The sequence below is a fragment of the Lynx rufus genome, unplaced genomic scaffold, assembly GCF_022079265.1.
Source record: "Lynx rufus isolate CCGP_SWC_20201006 ecotype Redwood Valley unplaced genomic scaffold, mLynRuf1.p SCAF_19, whole genome shotgun sequence".
NCBI lineage: Eukaryota > Metazoa > Chordata > Mammalia > Carnivora > Felidae > Lynx > Lynx rufus.
In genome coordinates, this window is record NW_025814833.1 from 18,024,743 (window position 1) to 18,043,572 (window position 18,830).

An 18,830-nucleotide genomic window follows, 5' to 3' on the forward strand; every position below is an offset into this window, starting at 1 on the left:
TAGCAAAAGTAACTGCAGTTAAGGTCTACACATACTCAGAATCTCTCTGGAGCTGCCCTCTAGAGGGCAGTAATACATACATCTGAAATGATCCAATTCCAACAAAAAATGGACTACGAGAGTCCATTTTCATATGCATGAAAATCAGAAACATTTGATATTCCTTTCTTTAAACTTTTTTTAATGTTTTATTTTTGAGACAGACAGCATGAGCGGGGGAGGGGCAGAGAGAGAGGGAGACACAGAATCCGAAGCAGGCTGCAGGCTCCAGGCTCCGAGCTGTCAGCACAGAGCCTGACGGAGGGCTTGAACTCATGATCTGTGAGATTATGTCCTGAGCTGGAGTCGGACGCTTAAGTGACTAAGTCATCCAGGCGCCCCTAGAAACATTTGATGCTCCTGAAGGACATATTGGAACCAATACCGTGCATAAAACTCAGGTATCTTTTGCTCTGCAGGGAAGTAAAGAAATATTAAAAATTAGTTAATTAACATTCTGAACATACACAGTTTTTTTAATTGTTAAAACTGAACTTTGATGCCTTGACTATACAATGATCCATTATAACAATTATGCAGGGAGTTTAAGAGTCTGCATATTTTATGCTTTTCTGTTTTTCCTAATTAATGGTTTTACATGGTTAATAATGTTAATATATTCTGCATCACATAGTTTCCATATTTATGCAAAATAAGCAATTAAAAATGAATAGTTCTACCTACTTAAATATTACTTTCCTCTAAAAAACAAAAAATGCAGGTTTTTACTTTGTAACTTGAATCATGTGGTAACGTAGAACTCTAATATTTAGAATTAGAATATTTCTTAGAGATTGTATGATTACTTTTATGTCATCAGTAGTTTATTAGCTTCTGATATCAAAATTATATTGGCTGCGTCTCACATTTTGGATTTCTTCATGTAATGTTCTCTTTTTAGGAAGGGTGGACAAGTCCTATTTTCAGGAGAAGATGACTTTTAACAGTTTTGAAGCATCTAAACCTTGTGTACCTGCAGATCTCAGTAAGGATGAAGACTTTGTAGAAGAGTTTAATAGATTAAAGACTTTCGCTAATTTTCCAAGTAATAGTCCTGTCTCGGCATCAACGCTGGCACGAGCGGGTTTTCTGTATACTGGCGAAGGAGACACTGTGCGCTGCTTCAGCTGCCACGCAGCAGTAGATAGATGGCAATATGGAGACTCAGCGGTTGGACGACACAGGAAAGTATCCCCAAATTGCAGATTTATCAATGGCTTTTATTTTGAAAATCATGCTGCGCAACCTACAAACCCTGGTATCCAAAATGGTCAGTATAAAGCTGAAAGCTATCTGGGAAACAGAAATCATTTTGTTGTAGACAGGCCATCTGAGACTCACGCAGACTATCTTTTGAGAACTGGACAGGTCGTAGATATATCAGACACCATATACCCGAGGAACCCCGCCATGTATAGTGAAGAAGCTAGATTAAAGTCATTTCAGAACTGGCCAGACTATGCCCACCTGACCCCAAGAGAGTTAGCTAGTGCTGGACTCTACTACACAGGTATTGAGGATCAAGTGCAGTGCTTTTGTTGTGGCGGAAAACTGAAAAATTGGGAACCTTGCGATCGTGCATGGTCAGAACACAGGCGGCACTTTCCTAATTGCTTCTTTGTTTTGGGCCGGAATGTGAATGTTCGAAGTGAATCTGATGTTGTGAGTTCTGATAGGAATTTCCCAAACTCGACAAATGCTCCAAGAAATCCAGCCATGGCAGATTATGAAGCACGGATCGTTACTTTTGGGACTTGGATGTACTCCGTTAACAAGGAGCAGCTTGCAAGAGCTGGATTTTATGCTTTAGGTAAATGTTATTTATAAAATCAGGCTGTTAAATAACTTTCCAACTATCTCAGGGCTCCTAAAAAAGTAAATCGATTGCTGTAGCCCCCTGAACTGGTAAATATTTAGGTGTAGGCTGGCCTGATGGTTTGTATCACTATTAAATCTGTGAACCCTTACGTTGAATCTGCAATGTAAGCACTCCGTTTCTGTGAAAGAGGCCGCCATATCGTGAGTTCTCTTCCCCTTCGTGTGATTGTTGTTTGGAGAAGGGTGACCTGCAAAAGATGGTACAAGAATGGGTCTGACGGCAAGGCTGACTGTAACGGAGCGAGCACCTACTCTGTGTGCTCAGTGCATATCTTACGTGCATTCTTTCTACACCCCACAAAAGAGTTAACGTCAAGAGTTTAGCGTGGCCGATATTAAAATTGGTATCTGCCTTTTATGTCTAGACTATATGTTTGAAAGCTGCCCTGTATGATGCCTTATTGCTTCAAATAAGCACTTCTCAAATGGACTATTGTAAACTTGTCAGGAAGGGCCATTAGTGTGATGCCTTCCAGGAATATTCAGGTATACCACGATATATCTGACCCATTTACTTTAGGATTGAACGGTGCCAAAATACAAACTCTCAGTTATTTCAATATTTTATTTACATAGTATCCTACAGAAACCATGAAGGTTTATTTAGTGTCACGTAGCTATAACCTGTAGAGAAACTTACTAATAATTTCATTATGCTGAGCTTTACTGTTAAAGTTTCAGTTTGAAGGAGTGTAGTATGGATGGCCCCAAATGACATGTTAGAGAGAAGGTAACAATTGTAATTTTTCACATAAAAATTGGACAGTTTTATTTTTGTCTTCTGTAAAATACCTCAGATTAATTCAGTGAATTTAGTGTCTGTTTCCTCCTCAAACAACCATGTCTGTTACTTAGATGTGAATTTGAATGTCTTCTTTGAAGCCGTGAGGCTTTCATGTATTTAGAAATGGTTAATTTCAGCGTTAAAAGGAGTATTTTTGCGTTAGCTTTTAATTGCACAAACAGATGTATTTTTTTACTTGTGTCTTTTCTTAGGGGAAGGTGATAAAGTAAAATGCTTTCACTGTGGAGGAGGGCTAACTGATTGGAAGCCCAGTGAAGACCCTTGGGAACAACATGCTAAGTGGTATCCAGGGTAAGGTATTTAAATGCTTATTCAGGAACAGGCAAGTTAGACACTTTGCAGTAGAAAAATCTTGAATAACTTTTCACCTCAACTATTTTTGCCCTCACTATGGCTTGAAATTCACACCAGGTTTATAAAAATGGGGTCACCTACTTTATAGGGGAAAAAAAAGTCCTAAGCCTTCTCTGGTGACCAGAGAAAGCACTTATTGCTTGTATATTGTATCTCTGGCATTCAGATAATTCTGTTTCTAAATGCCAGATTAGGAATATATGGTTTTGTTGTTGGAGGTAGGCTCTTTCATGATGGGCAGTAGAGCCCTTGCTGTCAAGGAGTTTCCTTAAGAACCCATGACATCCCCTAGCCGATTTTACTCTATCTCAGTGATTCTAACACACACAGTTGTTCACATTTGCAGATTTCTGAAATGAGGACACATCTGGAGGTGGGTCATAATTGAATTGGCAGTGGTGGTACTTAAAATAATCGTGCTTCATATAATCAATGGCATCTTAGAATGAGAGCAACATACGCTAAACGTCTCTTTTCCATCTTCTTTAAAAATCAAGTGCACACGTATGTAAATGATGTGAATTTGTGGCCTGCAAAATAGTACAACGTAAAACTTCAGAGCAGTTGTTTGAAAATAAATCTTAACTTTAAAAAGCCTTGGAAGGAAAGGTTAGAAGCCTAAAGAATTCCTTCAAAATGTACAGTTGGTTAATCCTCTAAATAAAATTTAAGATTAACTGTTTGAAGAAAATTTTTTAAATGTTAAGGTGATAATTTAATAGGTGATATTTTTTGCCTCACTAAGATTAACAAAGTAGCATAACAAAGGGAACACATTTGTTGACTTTAAAATGACAGTTGATAGGGAATTGAATAACATTTTATTTTGCCACTTCTTAGAAATACCAAAAAGCAAGTTAATGGAATTAAGATAATGGAGATTATATCTTTACTTCTACCTTACTAATTTATCAGCTACCAAAGTTTAACCTTCTTTTAATTGTTTAGGTGTAAATATCTGTTAGAAGAGAAGGGACAAGACTATGTAACCAATATTCATTTAACCCATTCACTTGAGGACTCTATGGTAAGTCACATATTGTAGAATATATATTTTTAAATATGTAATTTCTTTTGCAATGATTTCTTGGTGTAAAATTCACCGTATAGTATTTTAAATTAATAGTGTATGGTGAGCTTTAAAGGGGAGATCTTGAAGAATGGCTTGTTATTCTTACTCTGAAGCCGATTTGTGAAAAGAGACTCCCTGTGAGCTGATTGAACTATCACTGTAAGCAGAACTGGGCTTTAAGAACTAAAATACTTAATCCCTCAGCTTTCTGAAATTAGACTTTTGTGTAATGTGTTTTATACTCATAAATAGTTTTAAACTTTTCATAGATGATATTTTAAGTCTCAAAAATGTGTCTAAGTTGATGGTGCGGCCTGGGGTGGCCAAGGTATTGGCACCATGAGGGAACAGCCGTGGACTAGAACAGGGGGCTAGAGTTGCCATTATGGCTCCACCATGAACTCTGTTGCCTCCATCAAGTTGTTTAATCTCCTTGAGTCTCAGCTTCTTGTTTGTAAAGTGAATGGATTGGGTTAAATGATCTTTTAACTTCTAGCTTCATCAGTTTATGCCTCTTGTGAACATTGGAATAAAGCCAATTTATAAATGCATGATTAATGTAACTTTTCAAATTGAGGTAATTGCCTCTACCAAAAAGAATTCTAACTTAAAAATCCGTATTTCTGTTTTAGGTAAGAACTGCTGAAAAAATGCCATCATTAACCAAAAGAATTGGTAAATATGCCTATTAAATATACTTTTAATTTCATTACTGATTTATTTTTTTAGTGTTTATTTTTGAGAGAGAGAGAGAGCGAGCGAGAGTGAGTGGGGGGAGGGGGGAGAGAGGGAGACACAGAATTTGAAGCAGGCTCCAGGCTCTAAGCATCTATGCAGAGCTCGATCGACGCAGGGCTTGAACTCATGAACCTCAAGATCATGACATGAGCTAAACTCGGACACTTAATCGACTGAGCCACCCAGGAGCCCCATCATTGCCAATTTATTATAGTTGTTATTTATAGGTTGGAAATACAAGCTTATTCTTTCAAGGTAATCAGGGTGTGTTTATTTGAGATGACATTGCTATGAATTAAGAATTAGTGAAGTGCCTGTAAATTTAAGTCAGATGTTTAACTATTAAGAACATTCATGTGATTAATATAACAGTGTATTAATTATACTGGAAAATTAAAAATTATACTAAACCATAAGTTATGCAATTATATATTTTGTTACATTAATTATACTAAAAAATTAAAAATAAAATAAGACTTTAAAAAAGAATATTCATATGGAAGTTGGACAGTTAGCTTTTCCTATTTCAGGAGAAGCAGCTATAGGCTGTCCATTGCCATTTCTGTTAAAATTGCGAAAGGAAGAGTTAAGTGTATTTTTGTCCCTGGTGCTTCTTCAGTTAGCCAGGATCATGAATCCAGTGCTCTGCTAATGTGCCATCACCACGATCGGCCCTACCTGCTTCCTTATCCCATGCCATCTTTCTGCCTTCCCCAGTTTCTTCACAGAGGGGCACGGTTTGGTTTATCTCCTGTTACCTTATAGAGAGGTAGAGGTTTTTATCTCAGAGATTATTTACTCATCATAAGCATGTTTGAAAACCAGAAAAATACTATGTTAAGAAAATATGATATTGTTATCCCCACTTTTCAGATGAAGAACAGAGTCAAGGAGGTTAAGTGTCTTGCCCACAGTTACCTTACAAATCGTCAGTGGAACTAGGACTCTAAACGAGGTCTTCTGAAACCTACATCACACTGTAGATCTCATTCTCCACTTAGGCATCATGTTTCGAAAATAGTAGAAAGTTTATTGAGAATGCCTGCTGATTCCCCACTCCTTATAGCATCATCTGTTTAGTATCCTAAGGGTTACAAGGCAAGAGAAAACTATATATACTCATGAATATGCTTAAGAAAGAGAGCCATTTTGATAATGTTTGATACAGGTTTTGTAATGAGCATAAAAAATACAGCTTAAGAAATCATTTATTCCAGCCTGTATTTTTCAGATTATCCAGAAACAAAGATTCTATAGTATTTCTTGATAATAATCACCTTTACAATGCATACTGTGTTTTTTATGACTAAATGAGACTCTTGCTCTGGTTTAGGGTTAATGTTTTTAAATAGAAATGTAATTCATATAGCAAAAATTTCACCCTTATAAACTGTACACTTTAGTGGTTTTTAGTATATTCACAAGGTTGTGGAACCATCACAACCTATTTAATTGCTGCAGGACATTATCGTAACCCCCAAAAGAAACCCTGTACCCATTAGCAGTCACTCTCCATTGCTGCCCCTTCACCCTCAAACCCAAACAACCACTAATTTATTTCCATCTCTCTGGATTTACCTATTCTGGACATTTCATATGAATGGAATCATAATATATGGCTTTGAGGTTCATCCACATTTTGGTACTCCTATATGAGTACTTCATTCTTTTTTTATGGTGGAAAAATATTCCTTTGTATGGATAATACCATGAATGTTTACCCATTCATCGGTTGGTAGACATTTGGGTTTCCACTCCTTAGCTTTTAAGAATGATGCTGATGCTGCTATGAACATCTGTGTGCAAATTTCTGTGTAGAAATAGGTTTTGAATTCTCTTGAGTATATATTTAGGGATGGAATTGCTGGGTCATGTAGTAACTCTACATTTAACCTTTTGATAAATGGCCAGTTTTCCAAGGTGGCTGCACCATTTTACATTCCCGCTGGCAGTGCGTAAGGGTTCTGGTTTATTTCTCCACATCCTTGTTAATGCTTGTTATTGTATGTTCTTTTATTACAGCCATCCTAGTGGGTTTGTGAAGTGGTATCTTATTGTGCTTTTGATTTGCATCTCCCTGATGGCTAATGATGTTGGGAATCCTTTCATGTGCTTATTGGCCAATTGTAGGTCTTCTTTGAAGAAATGTCTGTTCATTGCCTTTGTCCATTTTTTAAGTTGTATTTATCTTTCTGTTACTGAGTTGTAAGAGTTCTTTACATATTCTAGTTTGCTATATGTAAGCCCCCTGTCAGATATATGATTTGCAAATATTTTCTCTCGTTCTGTGGGTTATCTTTTCACTTTCTAGCTGGTGTCCTTTGAAGCATATACGTTTTTAATTGTGATGAAATCCAGTTGATCTGTTTTTGTTGCTTATGCTTTTATAGTGTTATATGTAAGAAGGCATTGCCTAATCCAAGGTCATCTATGTTTTCTTTTAAGAATTTTATGGTTTTAGGGGCATCTGGGGGGTTCAGTGGGTTAAAAAAAAGTCTGACTTCAGCTCATGTCATGATTTCATGGTCTGTGGGTTTGAGCCCCGCATCGGGCTCTGTGCTGACAGCTCAGAGCCTGGAGCCTGCTTCAGATTCTGTGTCTCCCTTTCTCTCTGCCCCTTCCTGCTCATGTTGTCTGTCTGTCTTTCTCTCTCTCTCTCTCAAAAATAAACATTAAAAAACTTTTTATTAAAAAATAAAAAGAATTTTGTGGTTTTAGCTCTTACATTCAGGTCTTTGATCCATTTTGAGTTAATTTTTATATATGTGTAAGGTAGGGGTCCTTTTAATTGTTTCTCGTATCCTGTTGTCTCTGCCTTTAGTTTTAAGCAAGGTGACCTTGAGATACCCACAGAATATCCAAGTACATGGATATTAAAACCTGGAACTCACAGGGGCGCCTGGGTGGCACAGTCGGTTAAGCGTCCGACTTCAGCTAGGTCACGATCTCGCGGTCCTTGAGTTCGAGCCCCGCGTCGGGCTGGTGATGGCTTGGAGCCTGGAGCCTGTTTCCGATTCTGTGTCTCCCTCTCTCTCTGCCCCTCCCCCATTCATGCTCTGTCTCTCTCTGTCCCAAAAATAAATAAAAAACGTTGGAAAAAAAAAAAAAAACCTGGAACTCACCTAAATAAGAGTAAAATTGTGGTAGGGGGAAGCATCCAGAGAGATCATTAAAAAGGGTGCATCGATGAGGGAAGCGGAAGGTGAGCAGAAGGAGCCAACAAAACAAGCTGAAAAAAAAACAAAACAAAACGCGGACAGTAGAACCAGGAAAGAGTGCTGTCCAGCTGATCTCTGGACATCTCCACTTAAAAATCTCAAAAGCAGCTCAAATTCTGCATTTCTAAAAACCACCCTGACTGAATCCAGTCCTGCTCTCCGCCCCCCCAAGTTGGTTAATAGTTCCACAGTTCACAGAGTTGCCCAGTAATTTGAGTCATTTTAAGCTCTTTGCTTTCCTTAATCCCTCTACATTTAATTAACCACCAGGTCTGATGAATTCAACCTTTTTAATATTGTCTAAAATCCACTGATTCTGCCCTAGTTTCTGCCCTTATTTCTCATCCAGATGCGTTAGTATTCTCATAAATGGTCTTTTGTCTGCATTATAACCTCCCAACAGAATTTTTCTTTATCAAACAGAAATCTTAAGTTACTTTCTTACTTCTTTTGTTACTTACCATATAATAGTTCTTATGGTCAAATCCTTTTCCAGTTTCTCTTTTTAAAAAACATTTATTGAGGGGTGCCTGGGTGGCTCAGTTGGTGAAGCAGCCGAGTCTTGATTTCGGCTCGGATCATAATCTCACAGTTCATGGGTTCGAGCCCCACCTTGGGCTCTGTGCTGACAATGCAGAGCCTGCTTGGGATTCTCTATCTCCCTCTCTCTCTGCCCCTCCCCTGCTCGCTTGCACACATGCTCACTCTCAATATAAATAAACTTAAAAAATTTAAAAATTAAAAACATTGAAGTATAATCTGCATACGATAAAATGCATAAAATAGACCAATCTGAAGTATTCAACTCAGTGAATTTTAATATGCATTTATGTGTAGTCATCAGCCAAATCAAGATAATAAAACATTTCCACCATGCCCGAAACTCATGCAGGCCCCTTCCCAATCAGTATCTACCCCCAAGTTACGTTCTGACTTCTATTACCATAGGTTAGATTTGAACATCTTACAAATGTAATCATACAGTGTATTCCTTTGTTACTAGTTCATCATTATGATGACGTTTTGTTCATCTTATCTGTGAGATTCGTCTATATTGTCTGTGGCAGTGGTTTGTTTTTCCTTCTTGCTGTGTAGTATTGGAATATACCACAATTTACTTATCCATTCACCTGATGATAGACATTTGAGTTGTTTCCAGTTTGAGGCTGTTATAAATGACACTGCTATGAATATTCTTGTGGATGTCTTTGGTGGACCTTTGTACTTATTTTTAATACTCAAGAGTAGAATTGATGAATCAGAGGGTGTAAGTCTCTTTTTTTTTTTTTTTTTAGCAGTTCCCTATATAACCTGTATTTTACTTTGAGTACCATTAAAGCGAATTTCTGTTCATTTTGTTGCCTTATCTAGTTCACCCCCCTTGGCTACAGAAACTAAGTCTCAGAGATAGGAAACTCACACACATTCAAAGTCACAGACTGGGACTTCCCCGTATTCCCCACAATTTTTCCAGAATAATTGCTAGTGACAAGGGAAAGACGTCCACTCTTTAAGTACTTAGGTTAGTTGTTAATGAGTACAGCGGATTTGATAAAGTTCTGATTTTCAAAGCACTTAACTTTTTCTTCTCAGTTTTACCTAATTGTTCACTGTTTCTTTAGTCTTTAAATCACCTAATCTCAATTCATAGTGCTACAAAATACATACTGCATTTTCAGTTATAACATTCTGGAAGATTCTTCAGTGCTTAAATATTTTAAAATCTTCTTCCCAAAGTAGCTTTGATTTGCTGGTTAGCATTTTGGGTTTTTTTGGTTTTTTTGAGGAGCGGGGCTTTGCTTGCTGCTTTTATGTTTCTTTTTAACTATACTTTGCTATTGAGTTGTGCTAATGAAAATAATTATTTAAATTCCCCGTTCCTTTTTCCCACCAATTTTTATTTCAGATGATGCCATCTTCCAAGATCCTATGGTACAGCAAGCTATACGAATGGGATTCAATTTCAGAGACATTAAGAAAGTAATGGAAGAAAAAATTCAGACATCTGGGAGCAACTATAAATCACTTGAGATTCTGGTTACAGACCTAGTGAGTGCTCAGAAAGACAATACACAGGATGAACCAAGCCAGACCTCATTGCAGAAAGGTATGCGTGACTGTTTTTAAAAAGCAAGAAACACCTAACAGCACTTCCTTATGGCCAGCATCTTACATGACTTTGTGGCCCATTCATTTTTTTCCTTCTCACATCCCCCTTAGGATAAACATTTTTAAAGACTTTTTGACAATAAAAAATTCAAAAATACCCAAAAGTGGAGAAAGCCATATAATGAACCCTGACATACCCATCGATCAGATTCAATAATTGTCAACAGTTTTCCAATCTTGTTTGATTTCTTCCCCAACTTTTTTTGTTATGTATTTCAAAGAAAATTCCAGGCATCCCATACACCATTTACCTGTAAATAATATATATCTAACAGATAAGGATTTTTTTAACATAATCTTAATACCATGTGTTAAGCAGTAACTTAAACTGTGCTCAGGTTAGGCTTGTAGATGGCTGCCTTCTCTGTGTGTCCTCACATGGCCGAGAAAGAGCACTCTGGTCTCTCTTCCTCTTATAGATACACTGAGTCCATGGGAAGTCTGGCTGGCTCAGTCAGTAGAGCATGTGACTCTTGATCTCCAAGTTGTGAGTTTGAGCCCCAGGTTGGGCATAGAGTTTACTTTAAGAATAAATACATACAGCGGCACCTGGGCAGATCAGTCAGTTAAGCATCTAACTCTTGATTTCAGCTCAGGTCATGATCTCATGGTTTGTGAGACCGAGCTGTGTCTTGGGATTCTCTCTCTCCCACCCTTTTCTGCCCCTACACTGTTTGTGCGCTCTCACTCTCTCTCTCTCAAAATATATGAATAAAACTTAAACAAATACATAGAAAGAAAGGAAGGAAAGAAGGAGAGAGAAAGCAAACTGATTCCATGAGGGGGTCCCACCCTTATGACCTCATCTAAATGTAATTACCTCCCGAAGGGCCACTCTGTGAGTACCATCACGTTGGGAGTTTGGGGCTTCAAAATACGAATTTTGGGGAGATACATTATTCCATAACATACTGTTACCCCATTTAAAAAATTACCAGTACTTCTATAATATCATCTGAAAATCAGTTGGTTTTAATTTTCCCCCTTGTCTTAAAACATTTTTAACAGTTGATTTCTTCTAATCGGGATCCAAGTAAGAGCCACTGATTTATTCATTTTAAGTGTGGGGGCACCTGGGTGACTCAGTTGATTAAATGCCCGACTCTTGATTTTGGTTCAGATAATGATCTCATGGTTCATGAGATCGAGCCCTGCTGACAGCATGGAACCTACTTGGGATTCCCTCTCGTGTGCTGTCTCTTGCACACTCTTTCAAAATAAATACTTAAAAAAAATCTTAGAGTGTGGGTTTGTGTTTTAGTTTAGATAAAGAACAAGAAAGGCTTTTATTGGGGCACCTGGGTGGCTCAGTCGGTTAAACGTCCAGCTTCGGCTCAGGTCATGATCTCGCAGTTCATGAGTTTGAGCCCCGCGTCAGGCTCTGTGCTGACAGCTTGGAGCCTGGAACCTGCTTCGGGTTCCGTGTCTCCCCCTGTCTCTGCCCCTCCCATGCTCATGCTCTGTCTCTCTGTATCTCTCAATAGTGAGTAAATGTTGAAAATAAATTTTTTAAAAAAGGCTTTTATCACTGTGTATAGAATCTGTAAGTTTTGTAGTTGAAATGGATTTTGAATGTTCTGCAACTTTTCATGTGGTGTGAACATATAAAAGTGCTATATTACTAAATAGAGCTTGAATGAGTGGCACTCTAACACTGTAAATCATATATTGGGGCGCCTGGGTGGCTCAGTCAGTTAAGCATCTGACTTTGGCTCAGGTCATGATCTCACTGTTTGTGGGTTCAAGCCCCACATCGGGCTCTGAGCTGTCAGCTGGAGCCTACTTTAGATTCTGTCTCCCTCTCTGTGTCCCTCCCCAACTCACACTCTGTTTCTCACAAGTAAATAAAAACATTAATTAAAGTAGGCTCCACACCCATCCTGGGGCTTAGACTCAAGAACCCTGACATCAAGAGTCACATTGTCTACCAACTGAGCCAGCCAGGCATCCCTAGAAAGTGTATTAAATAATGTGCAAGAGAATCATACGAACTCCCTTTAGGAAAAAAAAATTAAAAATACAGGTTCCTTCTTTAAGGATGATAGCTACTCTAATGTTTGACAGCAACATTGAAGGTTAAAAGGTTTCAAATTGTGAATACATTTTGGGTAGTGAGTTACGTTGTGATAATCACTGGTCTCTGAGGGGTACCTGGGTGGCTCAGTTGGTTGAGTGTCCGACTCTTGATCCCAGGGTCGTGGGATCAAGCCCCGCATTGGGCTCTTCGCTGAGTGTGGAGCCTACTTGGGACTATCTCTCTCCCTCTAAAAAATAAAAAAATAATAATAATCTTTGTTCTCTGAGCTCTTAACCACCTCTTCCAAAGGTTGAAAATTCTCCCAGTGCTAATAAACCTTAAAGTTTACTAATTTTTTTTTTTTACATTAATGACCCTTTTAGGGTGCCTGGCTGACTTAGTTGGAAGAACATGTAACTCTTGATCTCAGAGTTCTGAGTTCAAGCCCCATTTTGCGTGTGGAGCTTATTTAAAAAAATAGACCCTTTTGATCTTTAAGTTATTTCAAATGCTTCTAAAACATTATTCAGATAATTACCTCAGTCAAAAACCAGGATGATTTTAATGGCTTTTAAAATTAGATCAGTTGATATAAAACATGCAGCAGAAAGCTTACCACCCTTTTCCTAACGATGCGTTTATTTAAAACCTGTAATAGCTCCACTTGTCTTGGAGATGGTAAAATGGACCACTGACTCAGTCATCTTTCTAGTGCAATAGAAATTCAAGTGATTGTATCATTTTTCCTTGCGTCTTAACCATAACTCAAGTTTGACAGTTGAAGTGTTAGCTTTTACACCCGAAGGCGTTGAATGCAACAGAATGAGTTAGTGGGGTGTAGCAGTGGGGGGCAGGGACAGAGTGCACTGGGGAGTGTCTGTTTTCTAGCCAGCAGGAGGCCTTGGCGGCTCCTATAATCACTGAGACCACAGCAAGCTAGGATGGTGTGGGAAGCAGGGTCTGAGCAAAGGGCAGCTCTCAGAGGCAGGAATTGACCTCTCCTTAGTCTCACTAAATTGCGAGGCAGGGTCACTGATACAGGCTGTCTTCTCACACTAGGGCTGCTGCATATTCCTCTTCTCAAAGGCTGAGGAGGAAAGGCTGGCGCTAGGAATCTTTATACAAAATAGAAGGCAGGTCTAATTGAAGTCGAGCAGGTGGAAGTTATTAGAAAAACTACACTGTATTGCTTACCGAGAAATCCTGCATCCAGTGCTAGCTTTTATCCCAATGGCTGTGTGACAGAGAATGTCCTAGTAAATGGTCTTCTAAAAATAGTACCAAATAGTATCTTTCATTCTTTCTTTTTCAAGATTACATAGTGTGCTGTAAAGCCCTTTACTTCTAAAGTGCTTATTTTAACCTTCATGTATGTATTACTGTATATAAAAATCAACTACCATACATATTTCTTATCAACCTGTCCACATGGATCTGCTCTGATAGTAACATGAGTAACATCAATTTATTCTAGAAATGGGTTTTTTTAAGTTTTTATTTTTTTTTTCTAAGTAATCTCTCTACCCAGCATGGGGCTCAAACTGCCAACCCCGAAATCAAGAGTTGCTCCACCGACTCAGTCAGCCAGGTGCCCCATATTCTAGAAGGTTTTAAATAATGTAGTAAAAATATTAGCAAATACCATCCAAAGTTATCTAGGTCTTGCCTTCATAGTTCACGTGCCAGGAACCTCCTGACCTAGAAGAAAGCCTTGTAGAAAGTTGAAGGGGAAAGGCACGAAGTGAAGGATGTAGAATCCGATAGTTGCCTTAAGGCTTGAATGAACTATAATTTTCAGAGGTAAACTATTGGTTTGAGGGGGTAAAACCATCTGAGTTAAGTGGCTGTCCATAAGGCCAAAACGAGGTACAGAAGGTTGATGATAACAGTGGTTGGTAGGCCTCACATTTCATTCTCCTGTGGTCTGTAAAATGGAATCACAAACCGTCAGAGCCAGAATGAACCTGAAAGATCATATAATAACTTTCATCGCTTCAGTGAAAAAACTGAAGCTAGTTATGCTGTTGCCCAGCGTCATTCAGATAGCTGGGAATAAAACTCAGGTTTCCTTATTTTTTTAAGAGAGAGCGAGCGAGGGGTACTGAGGATCTGAAGTGGGCTCTGTGCTGACAGCAGAGAGCCCTCTGCGGGCTCTGACTCGTGAACCCAGAGGTCAGGTCATGACCTGAGCCAGAGTCTGCCGCTTAGCTGACTGAGCCACCCAGGCGCCCCCAGCGTTCCTTAAAAAAATTTTTTATGGAGCACTTGGGTGGCTTAGTTAAGCCTCCAACTTTTGCTTTCGGCTAAAGTCATGATCTCACAGTCAATAGATCGAGCCCCACGTCACACTTGGTGAGGAGTACAGAACCTGCTTGAGATCCTCTCTCTCTCTCTCTTTCTGCCCATCTCCCACTTGTGCTCATGTACTCCCCTCTAAATAAATAAACTTAAAAAAGTTTAAGGTTTTAAGTATACAGTTCAATAGTGTTGAGTACATTGACATTGTGCACCCACTCTCCATAGCTCTTCTTATCTACACAACCGAAACTCTGTCCCCGTTAAACACCTCCCCATCCCTTCTCACCCTTAAATCCATCTTGTGAACTTCTCCTTCCCAGCTCCACTGAGAGGTCATTCTTTCAGGCTTACCCAGAAGAGCGTTCTGGAGCTCCCTCTTCTCGATTTTACCTGCTATTAGAGCATCTGTAACATTGTTTTCTGTCCTGCCCATTAGATTAAGCTTTTTGAGGACAGGCACTTGATCTTATCTCTGATGCATTCTATGTTTGAGCATAGGTTTGATTATGCCCTCTAGGTTGCTTTTTAAGAAGAAAGAGATTTAAAAAAAGAAGAAGGAGAAAGAGAGTAAATAATACTTTCCCTCCACCCCTAGTCAGGCATACCTCTCCAAAGCGCAAATCTCCTCCTATCTCTCTCCTCCTGGCTCCCAGCGTCCTCAGGAACAAGTCCAAACTCCTTTACATGGGTGGCCAAATCTTTCTTTTTAATGTTTATTTTGAGAGAGAGAGCATGAGCAGGGGATGGGCAGAGAGAGAGAGAGAAAGAGAGAGAATCCCAGGCAGGGTCTGTCTGCACGGTCAGCGCAGAGTCTGATACGAGGCTCGAACTCCAGAACTGTGAGGTCATGACCTGAGTCGAGGTCAAGAGTTGGACGCCTAACCAACTGAGCGGCCCAGGCGCCCCATGGGTTTCCAAATCTCCATGACTGGGCCCCTGTTAACCTTCTATAGCCTCTTGTCATGCTGTTTCCCTGTGACTCTCTTCCCAAGCCCTACCCTTGTACTTGCACGTCTGGTTCCGTCCCTCCTCCTGGAGCCAGCTTATGCCATTTCCCCTGCCTAGACACTCTTCTCCCACTGCCTCCATCCCCCAGGGCCTTCTCTCTCTCTCTTTCCTAGTTAACTCGTCCTTTAGGACCCAGTTTAAGTATCATTTCCTCCAGGAGGCCTTCCATTTATGTGTGTGTGCACACACTCCAGCACACGCTTGCACCTTTCCTGTGTTCTTGATAACACATTGTAATTGCCTTTATCCTTACGCTCTCTTATAATTTCCTGTCTACTTGTGTTTCTTGTCTATGAACGATTAGGGGCCTGGGGTCTAGATATGTTAATTATTGTATCTCTAGTCCCTAGAACCTAGTTAAGTGTTGAGTAAATACTTATTGAATGAAACTCAACCGCTGTTTCCCAGACTTGTTTTCAAAATAGTATTCCCCAGCATGTTAAAAGGAATGTGGTGACAAAGGAGTTCTGTAGTTAAATAGGGACATGCATTGTGATTTTCTAAGAGGGGACATATACTGTGTTGTACTGTCCTGTACTTCATAGCAGTGGTTCCCCATCGCCAGTGTGTGCAAGCCCAGAAATTGTTGTTGTATAAAACCGTATCTGTTTCTTTTTGCATACTTTAATTTCAGAACAAAATAAAAAATAAAACCAACCCTAGAAATTTTAGATTTAGTGAATGGAGCCTAGCAATCTAGTGTTTAAAAATGCCCTGGGGCGCCTGGGTGGCTCAGTCAGTTAAGTGTCAGACTCTTGATTTCTGCTCAGGTCATAATTTCACACGGTTCAGTGGGATCAAGCCCCACGTCTGGCTCTGTGCTGATGGCACGGGGCCCGCTTAGGATTCTCTCTCCCTCCCTCCCTCTCTGCTCTTCCCCTGCTCAAGCTTTCTCTCTCTTTCAAAATAGAAGAAACATTTTTTAAAAATGCCCCAGGTGATTCTCATGGGAGGCCAGATTTGGAAACCACACGTATACAAAGATTACAAAGATTGTTAAAATACGTAATGCCTTTGGAATAGTGTCTAGCACATAGTAATAAGTACTGTATTATTGTTAACTGCTGCCATCATTGAGGTTGTGGTCATTACAGTTACTACGGCCACAAAACACATTTTTGTAACATATTTAACATTTCACAAAACCTAGTTTGGGAAAAGCTGAATTAAGCAAGTACCATAGTGCCACCTGTGTGCTGATGTCACCCAGATCTCTGTCTCTAGCCCTGACTTCAGACCTCAAAACATGGCTGTCCAGTGACATTTTATGTACGGATGCCCTGCAGACATCTCAAAAATAACTTGAAAAATGCCAAGCCAGTACCTCCTTCTAGATTTCCTTTTGGCATTCCCATCCCCTTGCCAGCCACACTAGAAGTCTTACAATCAACCCGTTTCATATTTTTTCTCCCCCCCCCCCCCCGCCCAGCCATCTAGTCAATCACCAAATCCTCCTAGTCTCACTTCAGAAGTGTCCCTCAGACCCATCCATCCACTTCTGCTTCCGGGGTGAGCCATAGCCTTTCCATGTGTCCCTTCTTTTACTTCACCCTCGCTTCTCTGCCGGGCAAGTCGCCGGCCGTGTGTAAATGTCACTCTTCCACATCACCCAGGTCCCCACCGCGCAGCCACCAGCCCAGGAAGCCCTCCCCGGTGCATCTGAACAGAAGAACTTGGCCTCTCATCTTGTCCCAGAGTCCTTTATACATAGTTTATTATAGCACTTATCACTCTGTGCTCTCCTGCACAGCCTCCGCTCCCGTCCTCTCCCCCGGCACACCAGCTACTCAGGAACAGGTGTCCCACATGAGTCTTCCTGTCTCCCAGCACCTGATTGGTGCCTGGCACGTAGTAGGGGTTCACGTTGTTTCAGTCAATGTCGGCAGCTAAGGAAGTCTAAAATTAACCCATTTCTTTTCTCTTTGTGCAGAGATTAGTGCCGAAGAGCAGCTAAGGCTCCTGCAAGAGGAGAAGCTTTGCAAAATCTGTATGGATAGAAATATTGCTGTGGTTTTTATTCCTTGTGGACATCTGGTCACTTGTAAACAATGTGCTGAAGCAGTTGACAAATGTCCCATGTGCTACACAATCATTACTTTCAAGCAAAAAATTTTTATGTCTTAATCTAACTCTACAGTTAGGCGCATTATGTTCTTCTCATTACCCTGATTGAGTGTGTGATGTGAACCGACTTTAAGTAATCAGCATTGAATGCCATTAACATTTGCTACCAAGTAGACAAAATGTAAAGTACGCTGCTCTAGTTTGTAATCTAAAATATGAATTTCTGGATTGGATTTGAGGGAGATATTAGCTATGTTATATATCTTATTTTTTTTACTGTTATTTAATTGAAAGCTAGGCTAAGCATCATATTGTAACTGACTGCAGTGTGTATTTGTAGTACACTAACTTGGTTTCTAAGTGTAAGTGAATTAATCAACTGAATTTCTCATTCTTTTCATATAGGCTTAACAAATGGAGCATTCTGTGTAAACGTGGAGATTAGAGTTAATCTCCCCAATCACATAATTTGTTTTGTGTGAAAAAGGAATGAACTGTTCCACACTGGTGGAAAGATAGAGATTATTTTTAGACGTTTGTCTTTGTGTTTTAGGATTCTGTCCATTCTCTTTTAAAATTACACACACGTGCTTGGGTGGGTGATTTTAAAAAATGATTTTGCCATTGTCAAAAGGGTATTTAAGGATAGAATAGCATGTAGCCAACACGTACTGACATGGAAAGATGTCAGAGCTACATTAAGTGTAAAAGGAAGTGGCAAAACACTATGTATAGAATGAGCCAGATGAAAGTGTGTGTGTTTTGTATTTGTATAGAACAAAAGATTTGAAAAGATGATGCATCAAATTGTTAATTGTGGTTTCTCTTGATGGGAAGGGGTGGGTCCCAGGGGGGGGGGTTTGCAGGGGCCTTTCACTTTCTTTTTTTTTTTTTTCATTTTGTTCTGTTTGAATTTTTTATAAGTATGTATTACTTTTGTAATCAGAATTTTTAGAAAGTATTTTACTGATTTAAAGGCTTAGGCATGTTCAAACGCCTGCAAAACTACTTATTGCTCAGCTTTAGTTTTTCTAATCCAGGAAGGCAGAGCAGTTAACCTTTTTGGTGCCAATGTGAAATTTAAATGTTTTTATGTTTTTTCCTGCTTTGTGGATGAAAAATATTTCTGAGTGGTAGTTTTCTGACAGGTAGACCATGTCTTCTTCTCTT

At 39.5% G+C, this 18,830-nt stretch overlaps 1 protein-coding gene across 3 annotated transcripts in view; it reads left to right on the plus strand.

Annotated features, from left to right (window-relative positions):
* Positions 1-18,210, plus strand: part of XIAP (X-linked inhibitor of apoptosis) — a 45,007-nt gene extending 26,797 nt beyond the window's left edge. For all 3 annotated transcript variants that reach the window (XM_047081914.1, XM_047081916.1, XM_047081915.1), the window contains 6 exons: positions 941-1,849; positions 2,914-3,013; positions 4,025-4,103; positions 4,781-4,823; positions 10,011-10,211; positions 17,527-18,210. In XM_047081914.1, coding sequence (XP_046937870.1) covers positions 941-1,849; positions 2,914-3,013; positions 4,025-4,103; positions 4,781-4,823; positions 10,011-10,211; positions 17,527-17,720 — 1,526 coding nt within the window. In that variant the 3' untranslated portion in view covers positions 17,721-18,210. The remainder of the gene's footprint in view (positions 1-940; positions 1,850-2,913; positions 3,014-4,024; positions 4,104-4,780; positions 4,824-10,010; positions 10,212-17,526) is intronic.
* Positions 18,211-18,830: the final 620 nt, after the last annotated feature.